A 20,995-nucleotide genomic window follows, 5' to 3' on the forward strand; every position below is an offset into this window, starting at 1 on the left:
TTATTCTCATGATTTAATTAATATAAATTTAATTAACTTTTTTTCTCAAAATTATTTTAATCTTGATAAAATAGGCACGTTATATTAGAAGTTTTAATTTTATAAGATTGTAAAAATAACATGATAATTTTAAATTTTGATAGAGATAATTCGGCCTTGCCGCCGAAAACTTATATAGTATCTCTAATGCGAGTGTGCACTAAATTTAACTATGCTGCAAATTTTCAAAGCGCAATTTGTCAGTGTTTAGAGATATGCGGAAATCTCGACACGATATCACGAACAGCGTAACGACCTTGTTCCGGTATCTCATGATTATGTTAAATTCTCACAAGGAAACCTACCCAAGTGTTAAAACTCCGATTTTTTCCGAAATTTGGCACAAATATAGAATTACCAAAAATATTTGACCCGTATCGCGACGTGTCGAGAGTACTCATTACGCAGTTATCTACCTCAAGAACGCGACAAAGTTCGTGAACGCGAAAGTCTCCGGGAGGAACAGGAGATGAAAATATCGCATCACGGGTGCGTAATATATTTTTCGACGTTTTCTTTAAGATTGAGAAACTTCTTTTGGCCGTTTCTGATCTTGCTTTGCTTTTGAAGCAAGATCTAAGAGGAACCCAGTAGCGTATCGTTGCAACTAATAGCATCGATTGCAAATGCAGTGGCACTTTACCATCTATCGGAAAGTAGCATTTCCTACCGGAACGAAAAAGGGATACGCCTAATGGCCGGGCAAGACTCCAACGTCTATAATCTTAAAGACACGTGTATAAAGGCTTCCATGTATCAGGCAGCGCCTTTAAATAAAGTTCTGTATTCGAACGGAAAGTTTGAGGAGCTCACGTGATAAAACGAACAAATCTAGTACATGATATTTATAATTTAAAGAAAGCATTTAATTTTAAACTTTAGATTATTTTATTTTAAAATTTATTTCAAATTTAATCCATACACTAAAAATAATTCTTTTTTTTCCGGATAAATACATTTTGTTAATTTTGATTTTTTTAAATTTAAATAAATATATACTTCGTGACCAAAAATGTTCTGTTATATTAAATAAATTATTATTTAAATATTAAAAATTTTTATATAAAAAAATATTTATTTGCGAATAAAGAATTATTTATTAAAATAAGAAAATCTGCATTTTTGAAACAAAAACAGCTAAAAATTAAAAAATATTTTATTAAAAGAAGTAATTTAGTATAATAAAAATAAAACAATTCTTTTTTTGCAAATAAAAGCATACTTTGATCCTGCCTCTCAGAAGCTTTCACAAACTCTCGCACACGATTTAATTTTCCGATTCACATGCGTAGAGCACAAACGTGGAATTTCAGGATATGCGACTACCGAGTCGAAAATTCTGGAAGGACGCGTCTGCTAAGACACCGACTAGTGTTGGCGATCTCGGTTTAGGATCGTTGCAAGGGCGTGGGTGGCAGGTCCTGCCGGAACTCTCGGCCGCATATCAAGCAGGCATGGCGCAAGATTAATGCGAGCTCGTCTCGATAGTCGTTACGGACCTAAGACGATTACATCCTCCTTAAGTTTAGGAGCCGTCGTCTCTGCCGTCTTAATCGTCGGGGCCGTCGTATATAAGCCATTCTAATTAGTTAATCTATCTTTACCTGCGCGTCACCGTCGTCTCGTACTCGCCATTCCGTGGAGCAGATGTTAGCACGAAACGCTCACCAATTAGAAGCTATGACCCGCTATGACAGTTTAGGAATTTCCTATATTACATACATGCCGCGTATTCCCTCTTCTCTGTCTGATACTAATATTTATTTAAAGCGAATGTGCATGAATGTGCGGTCTCGAGATGTCGAATTAATTAACTTATGGAATGAGCAGTGGCGATTTTATTCGCTCTTTGTTGCCGAGATATGCAATGTGTATGCAGAGTGTATTGTAAATGCAAATAACTATGAATACGTTTTCTAGTTACGTAACGTAAAACTCAGACTTTTTATTACGGGCTAATTACCATGTGCGCTGATCGACGAAAATATACACTCGCAGCGGCGTACACGTTGCACGGCAAGGATATAGAGTATACAAGGAGATAAATTATGACGCTTTCGCTAACAGATGTATCGCGCGCGGCGAGTCGGAGCGAGTCCGGAAGTGTCAGGAATGGCTCGCTTTCGTGCAATTTTTAGTTCTCATCTACTCGGGATATATGGCGCCGACCTCTTCTATCTTGCGCACGATAGCTCGTAGCGATACGGCGTATTTGTTTCGTTCAACTTATCCTCCTCGCGAGAACTCCTGGAGCGCGTAAGAGGTGTTGGCTCGTACTTTGCGAATTTTCCATTCGCGAAGGAGTGATCGATGCCTCGATATACCCTCTTCCCGCACAAACTCGTATAACTGATAAAAAAACTTAGACAAAGGAGGATATGATGGAGCGGAATAAGGAACAGGGCGAGAAACTTTCCCCGCAAAGGAGCTAGAAAAATCGAATTTTCTTCGGTTATAACGAAGAATTTACGCATTCGGCATTCGGTAAAATAATACGCGATGCACGTGACGCGCGTATCGGTCCGTCGAATCGCTAAGGAACGAAAATAGAAGGATACTAACGACCAATTGCTTCAAGGTTTAAAATTTAAACGGTTCTAAACTAACGAAAAAGAAACCTGAAAAAGATTAATTAAATTCCAAAGTGACTTATTACGGGCTGATAAAGCAGATGGAAGGGCGTGAAAGATGAAAGAGGAACGGAAAATGTGCAATAGCTTTGGCCGAAGCAAGCAAGGAGCAATTTTCTCGCGTTTCTACCGTTTCTCGTTTCCTTGGTGAAAATTTATAATGGTACATAAAACACTTGTAAAAAAGGGGCAGAGGGGAGAGAATTTACTATTAACGTAAATCCGCGGAATAAAGCAGACGCCGTTTTTATTCGAGGTTTTTATCGTTCTGTCAGCCAGTACCAACTCATCCACTATTCATTCTGATATTTCTCGGCGAGGATGTGACGTACGGTTCACTTACGTTTTGGAACGGGGTTTCCTCTATTTTGTCCGCCATCTAGTCGAGAGTACGTCGCGACGCGCACGAAAACTATGTACGTTACCATTTTTTTTCCCCCCTCGGCCGTCGTACAATGAAACACGGACGAGAGGATGACTGAACTACTACGTGAGAATTGCACCTGGCGGAGATGCAGCGCGTCTCGCGCGCGATTCCGATTAAAACTTTATGAGCCGCGCCGTGAAATGTCTCGGCGATGTCGGGCCAGCTGAAATTCTTGGATGCTTCGACCTCCGTTGGACTGAAATATTTTTATCCCGACACGGAAGGCGTTTTATACCGCTCGTCCTCGCTTATTCGTCACTCATCTCGATTCGTTTACACGCATATGTATCACTCTGACGACACCTCGCTTGTTCCTCTCCTCTTCCCTCGAAAACTCTCATCGTATTACTCTCGCGAGTGCTATGTCAGCCGCGATAAATTACGGTCGACATCTAAGGTGAAATCAGGAAATTTGCAACGTTTGACGAGTCGCTGTTCTTACTCTCTCTCTCTTGCCGGAGGGCACGATATTTTTACTTTACGTATTTTATATCCGTCAGATATATACGTGGGAAGCAACGTATAAGCGTCCGTTGTGAAGATATCTCGCCGAGGAAATGGCATCCCGACCCCATTACGCGGGGACACGGATAGATTAGGTGTACCTTATTCGTCTTCCAACGACCGGAACTCCTCCTCGTTCCTCGTCCTCTTTGGTTCTCTTCGCATCAGCACGCGCGTTCCTATCTTATCCTCGCTTTTTCACCTACCTACTGTCACGCGCTCCTGTATAAGCGACGCATGCAGTCTCTCCTCTGGGGATGACGCCTCGAATCCCTCCGGGACACGCATTTTCTTTATCCCATTCTCGTTCCCGTAGTTCTCACTCCTTTCCCGATTCGACTCCGGTCTTCCGGCGCTTAGCCTGCAAGTCGCAATTAATTTTCCGTCTGCGCGGGCGCACGCCTCGTTCTCCCGTTGGCGATAAATCAAGCAACGGAGTTTCAATTTGGCGCAACGAGCCGTGGCCACGCCGAGAATTCTCATTACGAAACGCATGTCGTTAATCAATGCGAAATCGGTCGCCCCTGTGTCCCAAGCGGAAAAACGCCTGGGGTTTGTACACCGTTGCGGTGCGATCGGTGATGGATGCGCGCACTTACGTGTATCATGTTTGACGACTTTCGAAATAACACTGTTTTCTGTAAGATCCTCGTCATATATTGTATAATTTGGTTTGTTTAAACTCTTTATCAATACATACGAACTGCGTTGAAATTGGATTATATTCTTTTCGCTTCGAGGTCTTGTCAAAATATACGATATAAAATCCAATCGTAGTTTTTTATGACAAAATAAATTTTCCATCATACATATGTCGTGATAATTATATATACAGTAGATAGACGCGGATAGTTTAATTTTAATATTGCTGCGACAAATTTCTCAATGTGCGCCGCACACTGTTTAATCTCGACATTTACGACGAGGGAGGAGTCGAAAAGTTTCGCACGTAGCGCAATGTCAGTCGGGTAACGACGTCGTTTACGCGCGCTCGATCGGATAGCTTACTCGGCATCTTGCTTACAAGACACGTAGCATCGGCAGGGGTTATCGAAAATTTAATAACGTTCGAATTAATAATGCTGGTATCGGTGCGCGCGACGGCGCGGATGCGAGAGACGGAATGCTGTAACGCGCTTCGTTGGAAGAGCAATCGGGCTAATAACGCACACCGGTTGGAGCGGACGGATAAATTAAATTAATCATGCATCATAGGAGTTGGGGGGCGTCAGGTTCGATCGTACATCGACCGGACAAACCGCGCTAAATTTCTTCTTTGTCTGAGCGCAGCTGACCGAAATGTGAAGATTCTTGCATCGATGAAATTTATATCGACTGGGAATTATTATTTTAATATTCAGTTCACTTTATCTGATTAAATTTAAAAATTAATTAAAAATTATTGATTTTGCACAATAATCACATTTGAGCCGCGCTTATTTTCTCGTCACTCATTTCTGCCAATTTTTCTAATGAACTTATACAGTGTGCGCAACATGAAGAACATTAAAATAGTAAGGTAATTGAATTGTTTGCGCGTGCTACATTTTCATAAAATAATTACGTAAATGGATCTTTTTTCTTGTTCTGTAACAATTTGTAATTGAACAAGATATAACTTTGACATGCTTACTTATATTACCAAGCGCTGTAAATCATTGGGAAGTCATGCCCCATGTGGGTGATAGTTGCCGCTGCGAAAAAGATACTCTGCTGGTCGTTAACGTCCGAGCAGGAACTTCCTCATCCGGCAGTTGTTATCGCTACTCGGAGGTTCGCTTCTGCTATTTTCGTGGATGCGCTTATTACGCCGACTACGAGAATATAACATTTAAGCGGTGCTTAAACGTTTCTCTTGCATCAATTTCAACTTGGAATCGTAACTTTGTTTAAACTTTGTGCGTATATAATACAATAGATCTCTCGCAGAAGATCGCCGAAATCAATTTTACAACAACAACAAAAAAATTAAATCAACGAAAAGATTTTAAATATAAATAAGATAATAGATAAGCTCGGAGAGCAAATAGCGAATGTAAATATTTTAAATCAGAAATTGAATAATTTACAAGAATCTTAAATATTTAACGATTTAAACCTGCAGTAAAGTCCGCAAAAATAATATTTATGAATAAAGATCTCCTTGCGCTTGTAAGGAGATAAACTCCTATTTCGGGTAATTATTGTCGCCAGCGGATGAGGATAAACATTAATATAATGCCAAATTATCAATCAAAATTAATTGATTGAAATTCTTATAATACTATAATATTATTTATAATGATATATAATTTATATTAAGATAAAATTAATAAAACATTCATATTTTAAATAATGTAACAGATCAATAATTTGGCTTTATATCAATTAAAGCAAAACTTTTTAATTGATGTGATAATATAGATATAGATGAATGGGCTATGAAAAATTAGAATAAAATCGGCATGAAAACAAGTTATTACTATTTCATACAATTAATAAAATTAGTAGCGCCTTCTTCATTAAACAAATTGAATCAAATTTATCAATCGAAAAAAATATTTTATATTTTTTCAAATTTGTATTTTAATCTATATTTTAAATTGTACGTGTAATATATTTTAATGCATATTGAAATCTAGGGAAAGTTATTTTATTTAATCTAGCCCATCCATTTTGAGGCAACGGATCTATCTACGATCTACAATCTACATTCGCATCTACAATCTACAAATCTACTAATCCGTTACCTCGAAATAAAATTAAGTTTCACTCACCGGCACTGATGCGCAACAGCGGAGTCGTTGGTCTTGAGGCTACGTTGTCTGTAACATACAAATATAAAGTCCAAATTATAGCAGTGTCCAAAATATAATTAATATTTTTCGTGCGGAATATTTTATATCCGATGCGTACAATAATAAAAAGCTCTATATAAATATGGAAGAATTTTATAAAGTATGAAAAAAACATTTTTTTCAAATAGAAACTTTTATAGAATTTATATAAAAATTTCTCTTTCTCTAATTTTCTCTTGTTTACTTCATTTAAATAATGAAACCGAATTAATGCACGAACGCGATTTTTAACAACTGATATACAAATAATAAATATTCACCCTAGGGTTGCTCCGCTGATGCAGGATACCTCTCCTAGGCCTCCTCCTCCTCTCAAAATGTCAAGGTCGCTACGTTGATCTGTAACATGCAAATAGAAGATCCAAATTGTAGCAGCACTCAAAATAATTAATATTTAAAAAATTTATTACGCGCATTGAATTTTATATTCGATGCATGTAATAATGAGCAGATGAATAAAATAAATTTATAAATTTTGAAAAAGACTACTAATAACTCTCGTATAAAAATTATAATTTAAAAATAGAAACAAAATTATAACTTTCATATATAAAATCTTTTTCTCTAATTCTCTCTTGTTTAAATCATAAATAAGTCATCGGTAAAAAATCAAATTACTATATCACGCGATTTAATTGCTTAATTTAAATTGCACGTACGCAATGAATAAATAATTAATATACAAATAAAAAATTACTCACAACAGGGGTGTTCCGTCGATGCCCGATGCCTCTCCTAGGCCTCCTCCTCCTCTCAGGTTGATTTACACACGCGATACTTAAACGGCACTCCCGCACTTTTATTAAAAGATTACTTCCGCACTTGTACGCGCGATACTTTGAACGAAACTCGCGCACTTTCGAATTTCGGTACGATCGAATCCCGCTTCACGTGAGAATCACACTTCGAGTCGACAAGTCGGGAATTCACCGATTACTTCGAGCAAAGGTTAAGCGGAAGCGGAAGAAGACGAAATCGATCGATGGAATAATCGCGAATGGGGTTCGCTCGACTCTTGACCCGCGCCTGCTCCCATCGAGGGCCGACTAGAACATCGTTAGGAACGATTTCATACGAACCACCAAGTCTCTATCATACAGACTGAGCCGGGTTTATCGTAAGGCTGGTAGACGGGTCGAGAATGAAGATACCCACCTTCTACGTGCTAACAATCTAGCATTTCGAAAGCGGGAGATCAACTTCTCTAGCGAGCGAAAATCGAACCTAATTAGAACAGCCGACTCCTCAGATGCCAAACATGTCAGTATTTCTACAATGTGCTGTTAGACGGTACAAGAGAAGGGACCCATTAACGACGATTCCAAAGCGATCGACCGAACTCTAACCGATTCGGGCCGAACCGTTTGTCGGAGCAGAACGTGCCCTCAACAGCCGATTCTCGAACCGAAGTTCAAGATTAACCGCGCGAACATGCATCTATACTATGCACGAACATACGTTGCTACGCGGCCGGCATTCACCTCAGCCGCGATACTGAGGCGTTTTAACGTTGCGCCTACATTAATATATTAAATTTATTAATACATAAATATTTATATAATATATATAATATTAATATAGTATTAATATTAACTGATATTAATATAAAATTAATTATATTAATAGGTATTAATATATTAACGATTGCAACGCTGAGAGACATCCCATTTAGTCGGCGACAAAGTACGATCCTCGGTGACAATCGTGAAAACGAGATAAAAGTCCAACGCGAAGACGCGACGACGCGAAAACGCGATACCGCGACAACGCGAAAACGCGATACCGCGACAACGCGACGCATCGTTGCTCGTACGGCACGATGACGGCAACGACGACGCACTAATGTGCGTTCAACGCACAAATGCGCGTGCCACATATGAGCCATTGTGCGACTCGTGGCAATGCTGTAGGGACACGCGACGCGAAAGACGCGAAAGCCGTCCGCGACACGATGACGGTGCCGACGACGCGACAAGCCATCCGCGGCACGATGATAGCACCAACGATACGGCGGGCCGTCCGCGGCACGATGACAGCAACGACGACGCTGGGTACTTGGTTTCCCCTTCACAGTAAACCTCGAGGACCCTTAGGACCTTAAGGCATACCGTCCAGGTACTGAAGCCACTCCACCACGTCAAGGTGTACCCATGGAGGGTTATTTTATACAATATATAATTTTCTAATATAATATATAACTTAAGAGAGAGGAAAAATATATTTTATAATTGAGAGATTAACTATATCGCAGATATCCCTTTTTTTCCTCGATTAAAAGAGATGCGATGTAGATATGTTTTGAAAAAACAAGCAATACATGTATAATATTATACGATAATTTAGATTGGATCACATACATTATTAAAGAAACAAGAAACAGAACGAACAATGTACAATAAAGTTTTGAGACTCGCTTCGTATTTCTGTTTGATCCGTTTGTGCTGCTATTTTAGACGGTTATTTACAAAACTCGATATTTAGAATTTTAAATAGATAAAAGTTACAACAGTGAAAATTGAAGAGATCGAACAAATGATAAATTACGGAATCTAAATAGACGATAAAATCTATTTTGTAATTAGCTATAACAAAAACACTTGTAGCTTATACTTAATATTTAAAATATAATTTTTTTTTAAACATTTAAAAGTAAAAACTTATGACATCGCTATTTAAAAATATACGTTTAATTTTGTCAGATTAGATCTTTCGTCGGCATTCTTTATGTTTGCAAGAGAAATTATATTCAAAATAAAAATCACCGCGGCAAAACTCGATATTTAGAATTTTAAATAGATAAAAATTACAACAGTGACAATTAAAGAGATCGAACAAATTATAAATTACGGAATCTAAATAGACGATAAAATCTATTTTGTAATTAGCTATAACAAAAACACTTGTAGCTTATACTTAATATTTAAAATAGAATTGTTTTTTAAACATTTAAAAGTAAAAACTTATGACATCGCTATTTAAAAATATACGTTTAATTTTGTCAGATTAGATCTTTCGTCGGCATTCTTTACGTTTGCAAGAGAAATTATATTCAAAATAAAAATCACCGTGGCAAAACTCGATATTTAGAATTTTAAATAGATAAAAATTACAACAGTGAAAATTAAAGAGATCGAACAAATGATAAATTACGGAATCTAAATAGACGATAAAATCTATTTTGTAATTAGCTATAACAAAAACACTTGTAGCTTATACTTAATATTTAAAATATAATTTTTTTTTAAACATTTGAAAGTAAAAACTTATGACATCGCTATTCAAAAATTTACGTTTAATTTTGTCAGATTAGATGTTTCGTCGGCATTCTTTACGTTTGCAAGAGGAATTATATTCAAAATAAAAATCACCGCGGCAAAACTCGATATTTAGAATTTTAAATAGATAAAAATTACAACAGTGAAAATTAAAGAGATCGAACAAATTATAAATTACGGAATCTAAATAGACGATAAAATCTATTTTGTAATTAGCTATAACAAAAACACTTGTACCTTATACTTAATATTTAACATATAATTTTTTTTAAAACATTTAAAAGTAAAAACTTATGACATCGCTATTCAAAAATTTACGTTTAATTTTGTCAGATTAGATCTTTCGTCGGCATTCTTTACATTTGCAAGAGAAATTATATTCAAAATAAAAATCACCGCGGCAAAACTCGATATTTAGAATTTTAAATAGATAAAAATTACAACAGTGAAAATTAAAGAGATCGAACAAATTATAAATTGCGGAATCTAAATAGACGATAAAATCTATTTTGTAATTAGCTATAACAAAAACACTTGTAGCTTATACTTAATATTTAAAATATAATTTTTTTTTAAACATTTAAAAGTAAAAATTTATGACATCGCTATTCAAAAATTTACGTTTAATTTTGTCAGATTAGATGTTTCGTCGGCATTCTTTACGTTTGCAAGAGGAATTATATTCAAAATAAAAATCACCGCGGCAAAACTCGATATTTAGAATTTTAAATAGATAAAAATTACAACAGTGAAAATTAAAGAGATCGAACAAATGATAAATTACGGAATCTAAATAGACGATAAAATCTATTTTGTAATTAGCTATAACAAAAACACTTGTAGCTTATACTTAATATTTAAAATATAATTTTTTTTTAAACATTTGAAAGTAAAAACTTATGACATCGCTATTCAAAAATTTACGTTTAATTTTGTCAGATTAGATCTTTCGTCGGCATTCTTTACGTTTGCAAGAGAAATTATATTCAAAATAAAAATCACCGCGGCAAAACTCGATATTTAGAATTTTAAATAGATAAAAATTACAACAGTGACAATTAAAGAGATCGAACAAATTATAAATTACGGAATCTAAATAGACGATAAAATCTATTTTGTAATTAGCTGTAACAAAAACACTCGTAGCTCATACTTTATATTTAAAATAGAATTTTTTAAAAATATTTAAAAATAAAAACTTATGACAAGTGTGAATCTCATTTAATTTTTATCAAGATAAAATTGACTTGATATTTGTGCAAAAGAGTCTACGATTAAATGCAAATGATTTCTGTGATGCATTTTATATAAAATTAGTAACAATGATAGTTCAAACAATAGAAACTCAAGAATTAAATGTTTTATAGATTTCGAAGAATCTACTGTAAGGAATAAATAGCTAAAAAAAAAGATGCAAAGCCGCAACGGAACGTACGCAGTGTAGGCAGACAAACATGTCTGGATTCACCAGCATTGGTGAACGTTAAAGTATACGCAAGATTAAATAAGATGCAAATAAAATGTAATAAAAGAAGGAATATTTGTCGTACATTGTTAGATGAAGACGTAAGAGACGGTCGTGTGCATTTGTGATCACACGCAAAAAATATACAAAATATGAACGAAAAATATAATTTTGCAAATAAATAGAACAGACGTTTTATATCGCTCATTCCTTGCTTATTTCGTGATTTTATTCCGTCTATCTAAATAGTATCTATTTCGACGATGTCTCCGACATCGGTGTAACGACTGCGTTTTATAAAGTATGTGACTCCACGGCAGGGATGCGCATTCGCGTCCCCTACTCGTTCTGTCATTCCCGGCTTCCCCCGCCCCCTCCTGCTGCGTTTCTTCTTATCCGTTTTTCCACGAGGTATTGTCTTAGCACCCCTCGATCTTGTACCCTGCTCGCAATGTTTTCAATTTTTGCTCAACGACACAAATGTTCTCATGGTTTCACATAATGCTCTCGACGATACAACGCATGATCTAACGCGCATAGGATGTTTAAATATAATTATTCGATTTACTATTAAATTTACTAACAAGCGAATTAATTGAAATTTTTGCGCAGATAGCAGTAAGTCCCAAAATTCGCAGTGCAATATAATTATTGAAAATATTCATTTTGTATTTGCAGCGAAAATTTAAGATTCGCTAATATTAAACACGGTCATATATTTTTCGTTCATATAATTAAATATAAAATTTTTGATATTGAAATATGGTAATGAATTTGTACTTATGTAAATCCTTTACTCGATCATCAAGATTTCTAAGCGTATCAATTATATTAAACAATATATATATCCATTTTTTCCTTATATTTTAACGTCAAATATTAAATTACATTTATATATTTACTAATTGATATTTTATTAAAATTATATTTTTAAAAATACTCTGACCCCTTTTTTTCACATTTGTTATTTTATACATATATTACATACATATATATGTATATCTATATAATTGTTACAATTTCATTACCTCGAGATTGAAATTTGACTCACCGGTACGATGCGCAACAGCGGAGTTGTAGTACACATGTTGAAATCTGTAAAACATAAATATAACCAAATTATATAAAACGTATAATAATATAATAATATAAAATGTTTGAAATAATTATCCAGGAAAAATTGTCAACGTATAATTATATATAAAATATCCATAATTATATATAAGAAATTTGCTCTCACAATTATCAAAGTAAATGACACGCGTCATTATCGTTAATATATATAAATCATAGAAAAATAATATTGTAAAAATAAACACTATTCCCGCATTATTTTAAGGAAAAATGAAATTTGCAATTTTTATAGATTACACAATATTTTATACATGATTATACATATGAGCAATTTTTGCCGAAGATTTCGAGCAAGTTAATTTATATAAATTTCAAAGTGGGAAAAATAATGAACAATAATTAATTGCATTATATTGCGCAATAATAAATATAAAAAGATTGACTTTATCGCGATGAGAAACAAGCAATCAAAATATTTTACGAATAAGAAATTAAATAAATTTTATACTACTCACCCCACGGTTGCTCCGCCGTTGCCCGATGCCTCCCCGGGCCTCCTCCTCCATCACTCATCTTTGTCCTCCTCTTTTTAATGGTCGACGCGCGAATAACAACAATGTCCGGGATGCCTGGAATGTAAACAATAAATTTTTGTTACGCGACTAAAGTCAACCATATATAGCAATTAATAATCGCGCTGCTCGACTCGTAATCATTTTAATCCATATGCGTGTTACGTTTAATCGACGACGATCGAGAAGTTTTAAAACAATAATTTTCTTCCGATATTACAATTTAATATAGAAAAACAAGATATACCTTTCTAGAATCTAATCTTTCTAATACTTGTGATTATGTTACGAAGGATACTACAAAATATACACCGAGTGATTCGCGCTGCTACCTTCATTCGAGTGTCGCCGCGCGAGAAGCAATGACGTCACGGGATGTAAAAGAATAACGCACCGCCGGCGCCGTAAAATAGGAGTACCGAACTTTTATTACTCGATTGACAATATTATTGATTGTGAGATTTAATAGATTAAGAAGAGGCATACCGTTCTGTAATAGATAGTATCTGTCGCAATAGTATTCAGATGATTAATTACGGCGAGATGTACGGAGCGACTCACACCACTACCTGCTCAGTCGAGTGTCGCCGCGCGAATGACGACAAGGTGAAGGGTAGTATAAAAGTATAAATAATAGCTAAGTTAGTACAAACAACAGCGGCGTACGCCGCAAAGAAAAAGCGCCGAATTTTTGTAACGCGATTGAAAATTATTGAAATGCGCGATTAAATTGGATCGTATATAGCAAATAATAATTAATAATCGCGCTGCTCGACTCGTAATCATTTTAATCCATATGCATGTTACGTTTAATCGACGACGATCGAGAAGTTTTAAAACAATAATTTTCTTCCGATATTACAATTTAATATAGAAAAACAAGAAATAACTTGTCTAGAATCTAATCTTTCTAATTCTTGTGATTATGTTACGAAGGATACTACAAAATATACACCGAGTGATTCGCGCTGCTTACCTTCATTCGAGTGTCGCCGCGCGAGAAGCAATGACGTCACGGGATGTAAAAGAATAACGCACCGCCGGCGCCGTAAAATGGGAGTACCGAACTTTTATTATGCGATTGACAGTCTTATTGATTGTGAGGTTTAGTAGTTTAATAGATTAAGAAGAGGCATACCGTTCTGTAATAGTTAGTATCTGTCGCAATAATATTAAGAAGATTAATTACGGCGAGATGTACGGAGCGACTCACCTCACTACCTGCTCAGTCGAGTGTCGCCGCGCGAATGACGACAAGGTGAAGGGTAGTATAAAAGTATAAATAATAGCTAAGTTAGTACAAACAACAGCGGCGTACGCCGCAAAAAAGGAGCGCCGAATATTTGTAACGCGATTGAAAATTATTGAAATGCGCGATTAAATTGGATCGTATATAGCAAATAATAATTAATAATCGCGCCGCTCGATTCGTAATCGTTCTATTCTATACACGTTTAATCAACAATGATAAAAAAATTTTGAGATAATAACTTTGTTCTAATATTACGATCTAATATAGAAAAAAGAGATATACCCATAGACTTTTATATATATACTAGATGTTTAACAGGCGATGCGACAGGTGAAGCTAGGGCAGCCATTTACAATTGGGCAGAATATAACTAGACTGTCAATCCATAGTTATTTTTGAAAGAAAAACTGCAATATTAATATAAAAGTATATTAAATATTAATATAAAAGTATATTGAATATTAATATAAAAGTATATTGAATTTTGCGCAGCTTTTCTTTCAAAAATAAATATCGAATGACAGTCTAGTTACATTCTGTCTAATTGTAAATGACTGCCTGTCACATCGCGATTAAAAGTTATTAAAACGCGCGATTAAATTGGCTCGTATATAGCAAATAATAATTAATAATCGCGCCGCTCGATTCGTAATCGTTCTATTCTACACACGTTTAATCAACAATGATCAAAAAATTTTGAAATAATAACTTTGTTCTGATATTACGATCTAATATAGAGAAAGGAGATATAACGCGTCGTTCGGAACTTTATTATTTTATGTATCGTGTGCTATTGAAATTGCACAATCAATATTTTACTATCTTTTTCTGAGATGTGTTCATTAAAGGCGGAGCAGCCGTATATAAAGTCGTAAATAAATATAACTTTAATTATATTAAAGCTACATGGCGGGCCGAAATCGCGATGCTTTTGCCGAAATCATTTGCGTCACATACATTATTCGCTTTGATTTCGATTACCGTTAAAGATATCGATATTATTCAAAAAAGACATTGTTCTACATGCTCTCCGCTACAAGGATTGACGCATTAGATTTTTTAAATTAATAAGATGACGATTATTAAAGGGATTAAGCTGGCGAAAATCGCGACATCTTTTCCTGGAAATGAAGCGCCAAGGCTCGACGGACGATTCTCGGAATCGCCGGGAGAAGAAGGGGGGATGGGGAGCGAGCTTCAGATCGTCGCGAGCGTCACGCGATATGTAGACTGTGTTCCGAAATTCATCGCTAGTACTGAAAATCTGTAACATGCATAATATGACCTAGAGATTTCCGGTACTGGCGGTGAATTTTAGAACACGACCATAGTTGATTTTTCGACATATTCCGGTTACAAAACTTTGGAGGATTGACGCATTAAAATTTTAAAATTAATAAGCTGACGATTATTAAAGGGATTAAGCTGGCGAAAATCGCGACGTCTTTTGCCGAAATCACTTGCATCAGATACATTATTCGCTTTGATTTCGATTACCGTTAAAGATATCGATATTATTCAAAAAAGACATTGTTCTACATGCTCTCCGCTACAAGGATTGACGCATTAGATTTTTAAAATTAATAAGCTTACGATTATTAAAGCGATAAAGCGAGCCGAAATCGCGACGCTTTTGCCGAAATTATTTGCGTCGGATACATGATTCGCTTTGATTTCGATTACCGTTAAAGATATCGATTTATATTCGTTATCGATTGATATAAGTATTTATACCAATTACTATTATATTAAAAAAAAAAGGAACATTTATCTCATTCAATTACTTTATTCATTAATATCGTTAATTTATTCCGATACTTTATTATAATATGTCCGCTCTCGTTTTCGGTAATCGAGGAAAAAAGATTAAAACATTATATGTTTATTTCTGCTATTTTAGAGTTTGACGCGAGGATATACGTAATATACAATATATAAAGACAGTTTTTTTTCACGGATACGCTTATCGCGAAATTCGCGATTCCTGGAAACGAAACGCGAAGGCTCGCCGGACGATTCTCGGAATCGGCGGGTGAAGTAGGGGGGATGGGGAGCGAGCTTCAAATCGTCGCGAGCGTCACGCAATGTAGACTGTGTTCCGAAATTCATCGCTAGTACTGAAAATCTGTAACTTGCATAATATGACCTAGAGATTTCCAGTAATGGCAGTGAATTTTAGAACACGACCATAGTTGATTTTTCGTCATATTGCGGTAACAAAACTTTGGAGGATTGACGCATTAAAATTTTAAAATTAATAAGCTGACGATTATTAAAGGGATTAAGCTGGCGAAAATCGCGACGTCTTTTCCTGGAAACGAAACGCGAAGGCTCGCCGGACGATTCTCGGAATCGCCGGGAGAAGAAGGGGGGATGGGGAGCGAGCTTCAAATCGTCGCGAGCGTCACGCAATGTAGACTGTGTTCCGAAATTCATCGCTAGTACTGAAAATCTGTAACATGCATAATATGACCTAGAGATTTCCGGTACTGGCGGTGAATTTTAGAACACGACCATAGTTGATTTTTCGACATATTCCGGTTACAAAACTTTGGAGGATTGACGCATTAGATTGTTAAAATTAATAAGCTTACGATTATTAAAGCGATAAATCGAGCCGAAATCGCGACGCTTTTGCCGAAATTATTTGCGTCGGATACATGATTCGCTTTGATTTCGATTACCGTTAAAGATATCAATATTATTCAAAAAAGACATTGTTCTACATGCTCTCCGCTACAAGGATTGACGCATTAGATTTTTAAAATTAATATGCTTACGATTATTAAAGCGATAAAGCGAGCCGAAATCGCGACGCTTTTGCCGAAATTATTTGCGTCGGATACATGATTCGCTTTGATTTCGATTACCGTTAAAGATATCAATATTATTCAAAAAAGACATTGTTCTACATGCTCTCCGCTACAAGGATTGACTCATTAGATTTTTAAAATTAATAAGCTTACGATTATTAAAGCGATAAAGCGAGCCGAAATCGCGACGCTTTTGCCGAAATTATTTGCGTCGGATACATGATTCGCTTTGATTTCGATTACCGTTAAAGATATCAATATTATTCAAAAAAGACATTGTTCTACATGCTCTCCGCTACAAGGATTGACGCATTAGATTTTTAAAATTAATAAGCTTACGATTATTAAAGCGATAAAGCGAGCCGAAATCGCGACGCTTTTGCCGAAATTATTTGCGTCGGATACATGATTCGCTTTGATTTCGATTACCGTTAAAGATATCAATATTATTCAAAAAAGACATTGTTCTACATGATCTCCGCTACAAGGATTGACTCATTAGATTTTTAAAATTAATAAGCTTACGATTATTAAAGCGATAAAGCGAGCCGAAATCGCGACGCTTTTGCCGAAATTATTTGCGTCGGATACATGATTCGCTTTGATTTCGATTACCGTTAAAGATATCAATATTATTCAAAAAAGACATTGTTCTACATGCTCTCCGCTACAAGGATTGACGCATTAGATTTTTAAAATTAATAAGCTTACGATTATTAAAGCGATAAAGCGAGCCGAAATCGCGACGCTTTTGCCGAAATTATTTGCGTCGGATACATGATTCGCTTTGATTTCGATTACCGTTAAAGATATCGATTTATATTCGTTATCGATTGATATAAGTATTTATACCAATTACTATTATATTAAAAAAAAAAGGAACATTTATCTCATTCAATTACTTTATTCATTAATATCGTTAATTTATTCCGATACTTTATTATAATATGTCCGCTCTCGTTTTCGGTAATCGAGGAAAAAAGATTAAAACATTATATGTTTATTTCTGCTATTTTAGAGTTCGACGCGAGGATATACGTAATATACAATATATAAAGACAGTTTTTTTTCACGGATACGCTTATCGCGAAATTCGCGATTCCTGGAAACGAAACGCGAAGGCTCGCCGGACGATTCTCGGAATCGCCGGGAGAAGAAGGGGGGATGGGGAGCGAGCTTCAAATCGTCGCGAGCGTCACGCAATGTAGACTGTGTTCCGAAATTCATCGCTAGTACTGAAAATCTGTAACTTGCATAATATGACCTAGAGATTTCCAGTAATGGCAGTGAATTTTAGAACACGACCATAGTTGATTTTTCGTCATATTGCGGTAACAAAACTTTGGAGGATTGACGCATTAAAATTTTAAAATTAATAAGCTGACGATTATTAAAGGGATTAAGCTGGCGAAAATCGCGACGTCTTTTCCTGGAAACGAAACGCGAAGGCTCGCCGGACGATTCTCGGAATCGCCGGGAGAAGAAGGGGGGATGGGGAGCGAGCTTCAAATCGTCGCGAGCGTCACGCAATGTAGACTGTGTTCCGAAATTCATCGCTAGTACTGAAAATCTGTAACATGCATAATATGACCTAGAGATTTCCGGTACTGGCGGTGAATTTTAGAACACGACCATAGTTGATTTTTCGACATATTCCGGTTACAAAACTTTGGAGGATTGACGCATTAGATTGTTAAAATTAATAAGCTTACGATTATTAAAGCGATAAATCGAGCCGAAATCGCGACGCTTTTGCCGAAATTATTTGCGTCGGATACATGATTCGCTTTGATTTCGATTACCGTTAAAGATATCGATTTATATTCGTTATCGATTGATATAAGTATTTATACCAATTACTATTATATTAAAAAAAAAAGGAACATTTATCTCATTCAATTACTTTATTCATTAATATCGTTAATTTATTCCGATACTTTATTATAATATGTCCGCTCTCGTTTTCGGTAATCGAGGAAAAAAGATTAAAACATTATATGTTTATTTCTGCTATTTTAGAGTTCGACGCGAGGATATACGTAATATACAATATATAAAGACAGTTTTTTTTCACGGATACGCTTATCGCGAAATTCGCGATTCCTGGAAACGAAACGCGAAGGCTCGCCGGACGATTCTCGGAATCGCCGGGAGAAGAAGGGGGGATGGGGAGCGAGCTTCAAATCGTCGCGAGCGTCACGCAATGTAGACTGTGTTCCGAAATTCATCGCTAGTACTGAAAATCTGTAACTTGCATAATATGACCTAGAGATTTCCAGTAATGGCAGTGAATTTTAGAACACGACCATAGTTGATTTTTCGATATATTCCAGTTACAAAACTTTGAGAGAAAATTTCGAGTTTATGCTTTTAGATTGTCTCAAGCGTATTTAATTATAGAGACTGAAACAAAAATTATGGCATAATTTACTCATCAATTTACGTATCTCTTGCATATATGTATATCTGTTGTTTCGTCGATGCCGACTTCTATTTCTTTCAAAATTGAATATGAAGATTCTTTACGTCTTTACTCACACGGATAAATCGAGTAATACACGCTTGATTACGTTTACACGCGCGAATTTATATGATTTAATATTACACTTTCGAAGCGTGTTTATTTTTACATAAGTGTATTCGAAGAAATGCGAAAATAAAGGTTAGTGATTTTTGGAGCACCGCGAAAAAATCATTAGTAATAATATTTCATTTTTCATATTTTTTTGATATTCGTGACTAATTATGCTTCATTTGATTGAGTAAATTAAGTAGTTACTAATTATTATCACATTAGAGAAAGATAAACGTTTATCTTATTTAATTACGCCATTGATATCGTTAATTTCCGATACTTTATTATTCCTACACGCGTATTCGTGAAAAAAGCTGTCTTTCTATATATTGTCTATATTCTCGTGTCTCGAACTGAAATCCCAGATATAAACGCACAATGTTTTAATCTCTTTTCCCTCTGCTACAGGAAGCGAGCGTGGACATGTTGAATAAAGTATCGGAATAAATTAACGATATTAATGAATAAAGTAATTGAATGAGATAAATGTTTCTTTTTTTCTAACATAATAGTAATTAGTATAAATACTTATATCAATCGATGACGAATATAAAGAGTTACGAATATTAAAAATATCAAAAGTAAAATATTACTAGCGATTCTTTCGCGATTCGGGCTAAAAATCACTAACCTTCTCTTCCGCATTCCTTCGAATACGCGAATGTGTACGCGAAAATAAACAGACTACGAAAGTGTATTAAATTGTATGAAATTACATAAATTTGCGCGCGCAAACGTAATCAAGCGTGTATTACGCGATTTATCCGTGTGAGTAAAGACGTAAAGAATCTTCATATTCAATTTTGAAAGAAATAGAAATCAGCATCGACGAAACAACAGATATACATATATGCAACAGATACGTAAATTGGTGAGTAAATTATGCTATAATTTTTATTTCAGTCTCTATAATTAAATGCGCTTGAGACAATCTAAAAGCATAAACTCGAAATTTTCTCTCAAAGTTTTGTAACTGGAATATATCGAAAAATCAACTATGGTCGTGTTCTAAAATTCACTGCCATTACTGGAAATCTCTAGTTCATATTATGCATGTTACAGATTTTCAATACTAGCGATGAATTTCAGAACACAGCCTACGTACTGCGCGACGCTCGCGACGATCTGAAGCTCGCTCCCTATCCCATTCTTTCGCCGCCAATTCCGTGAATCGTCCGATGAGCCTCCAGAAGGAGGGGGGATGGGGAGCGAGCTTTATGCGGTGCGAGCGTCGTGAAGTACGTAGTTGATTTTCGGCCGTGTTGAGCGATGTATCGGGACGGGAGATCGTCGCTCTTATATCGAGATTAATTGTCTCGTCAAGATAGCGATCTTTATTCGATCGTCGCGCGAATAGCTACTTCGAACGTTTCCTTCGACGAACATCCTGGCCATTGGCTCGTGAATTATTCACATTCTTCGAGACGCGTATTTCGAAGGTCGAGTACGGGTTACGCGAGCATCCCGAATATCAAAATGGCGGTTCCGTCGATCGTCGAAATAGCAATCGCGTGTACGCGAGTTTCGACAGT

The 20,995-nt window shown here is 35.7% G+C and overlaps 2 protein-coding genes across 2 annotated transcripts in view; one reads left to right on the forward strand and one right to left on the reverse strand.

Annotated features, from left to right (window-relative positions):
• Positions 1-20,995, reverse strand: part of LOC138942831 (dnaJ homolog subfamily B member 13) — a 116,092-nt gene that overhangs the window by 74,389 nt on the left and 20,708 nt on the right. Inside the window, exons 2-3 of the mRNA XM_070313300.1 lie at positions 6,698-6,776; positions 6,357-6,404 (exon numbers count right to left, since the gene is read on the reverse strand). Coding sequence (XP_070169401.1) covers positions 6,357-6,404; positions 6,698-6,776 — 127 coding nt within the window. The remainder of the gene's footprint in view (positions 1-6,356; positions 6,405-6,697; positions 6,777-20,995) is intronic.
• The window catches only part of Pgant9 (polypeptide N-acetylgalactosaminyltransferase 9), a 245,303-nt gene that overhangs the window by 33,102 nt on the left and 191,206 nt on the right, over positions 1-20,995 (forward strand). The window lies entirely within an intron of this gene.

Source organism: Polyergus mexicanus, unplaced genomic scaffold (genome assembly GCF_030449975.1).
Source record: "Polyergus mexicanus isolate NDT 795.1 unplaced genomic scaffold, iyPolMexi1.0 SCAF_24, whole genome shotgun sequence".
Classification (NCBI taxonomy): Eukaryota; Metazoa; Arthropoda; class Insecta; order Hymenoptera; family Formicidae; genus Polyergus; species Polyergus mexicanus.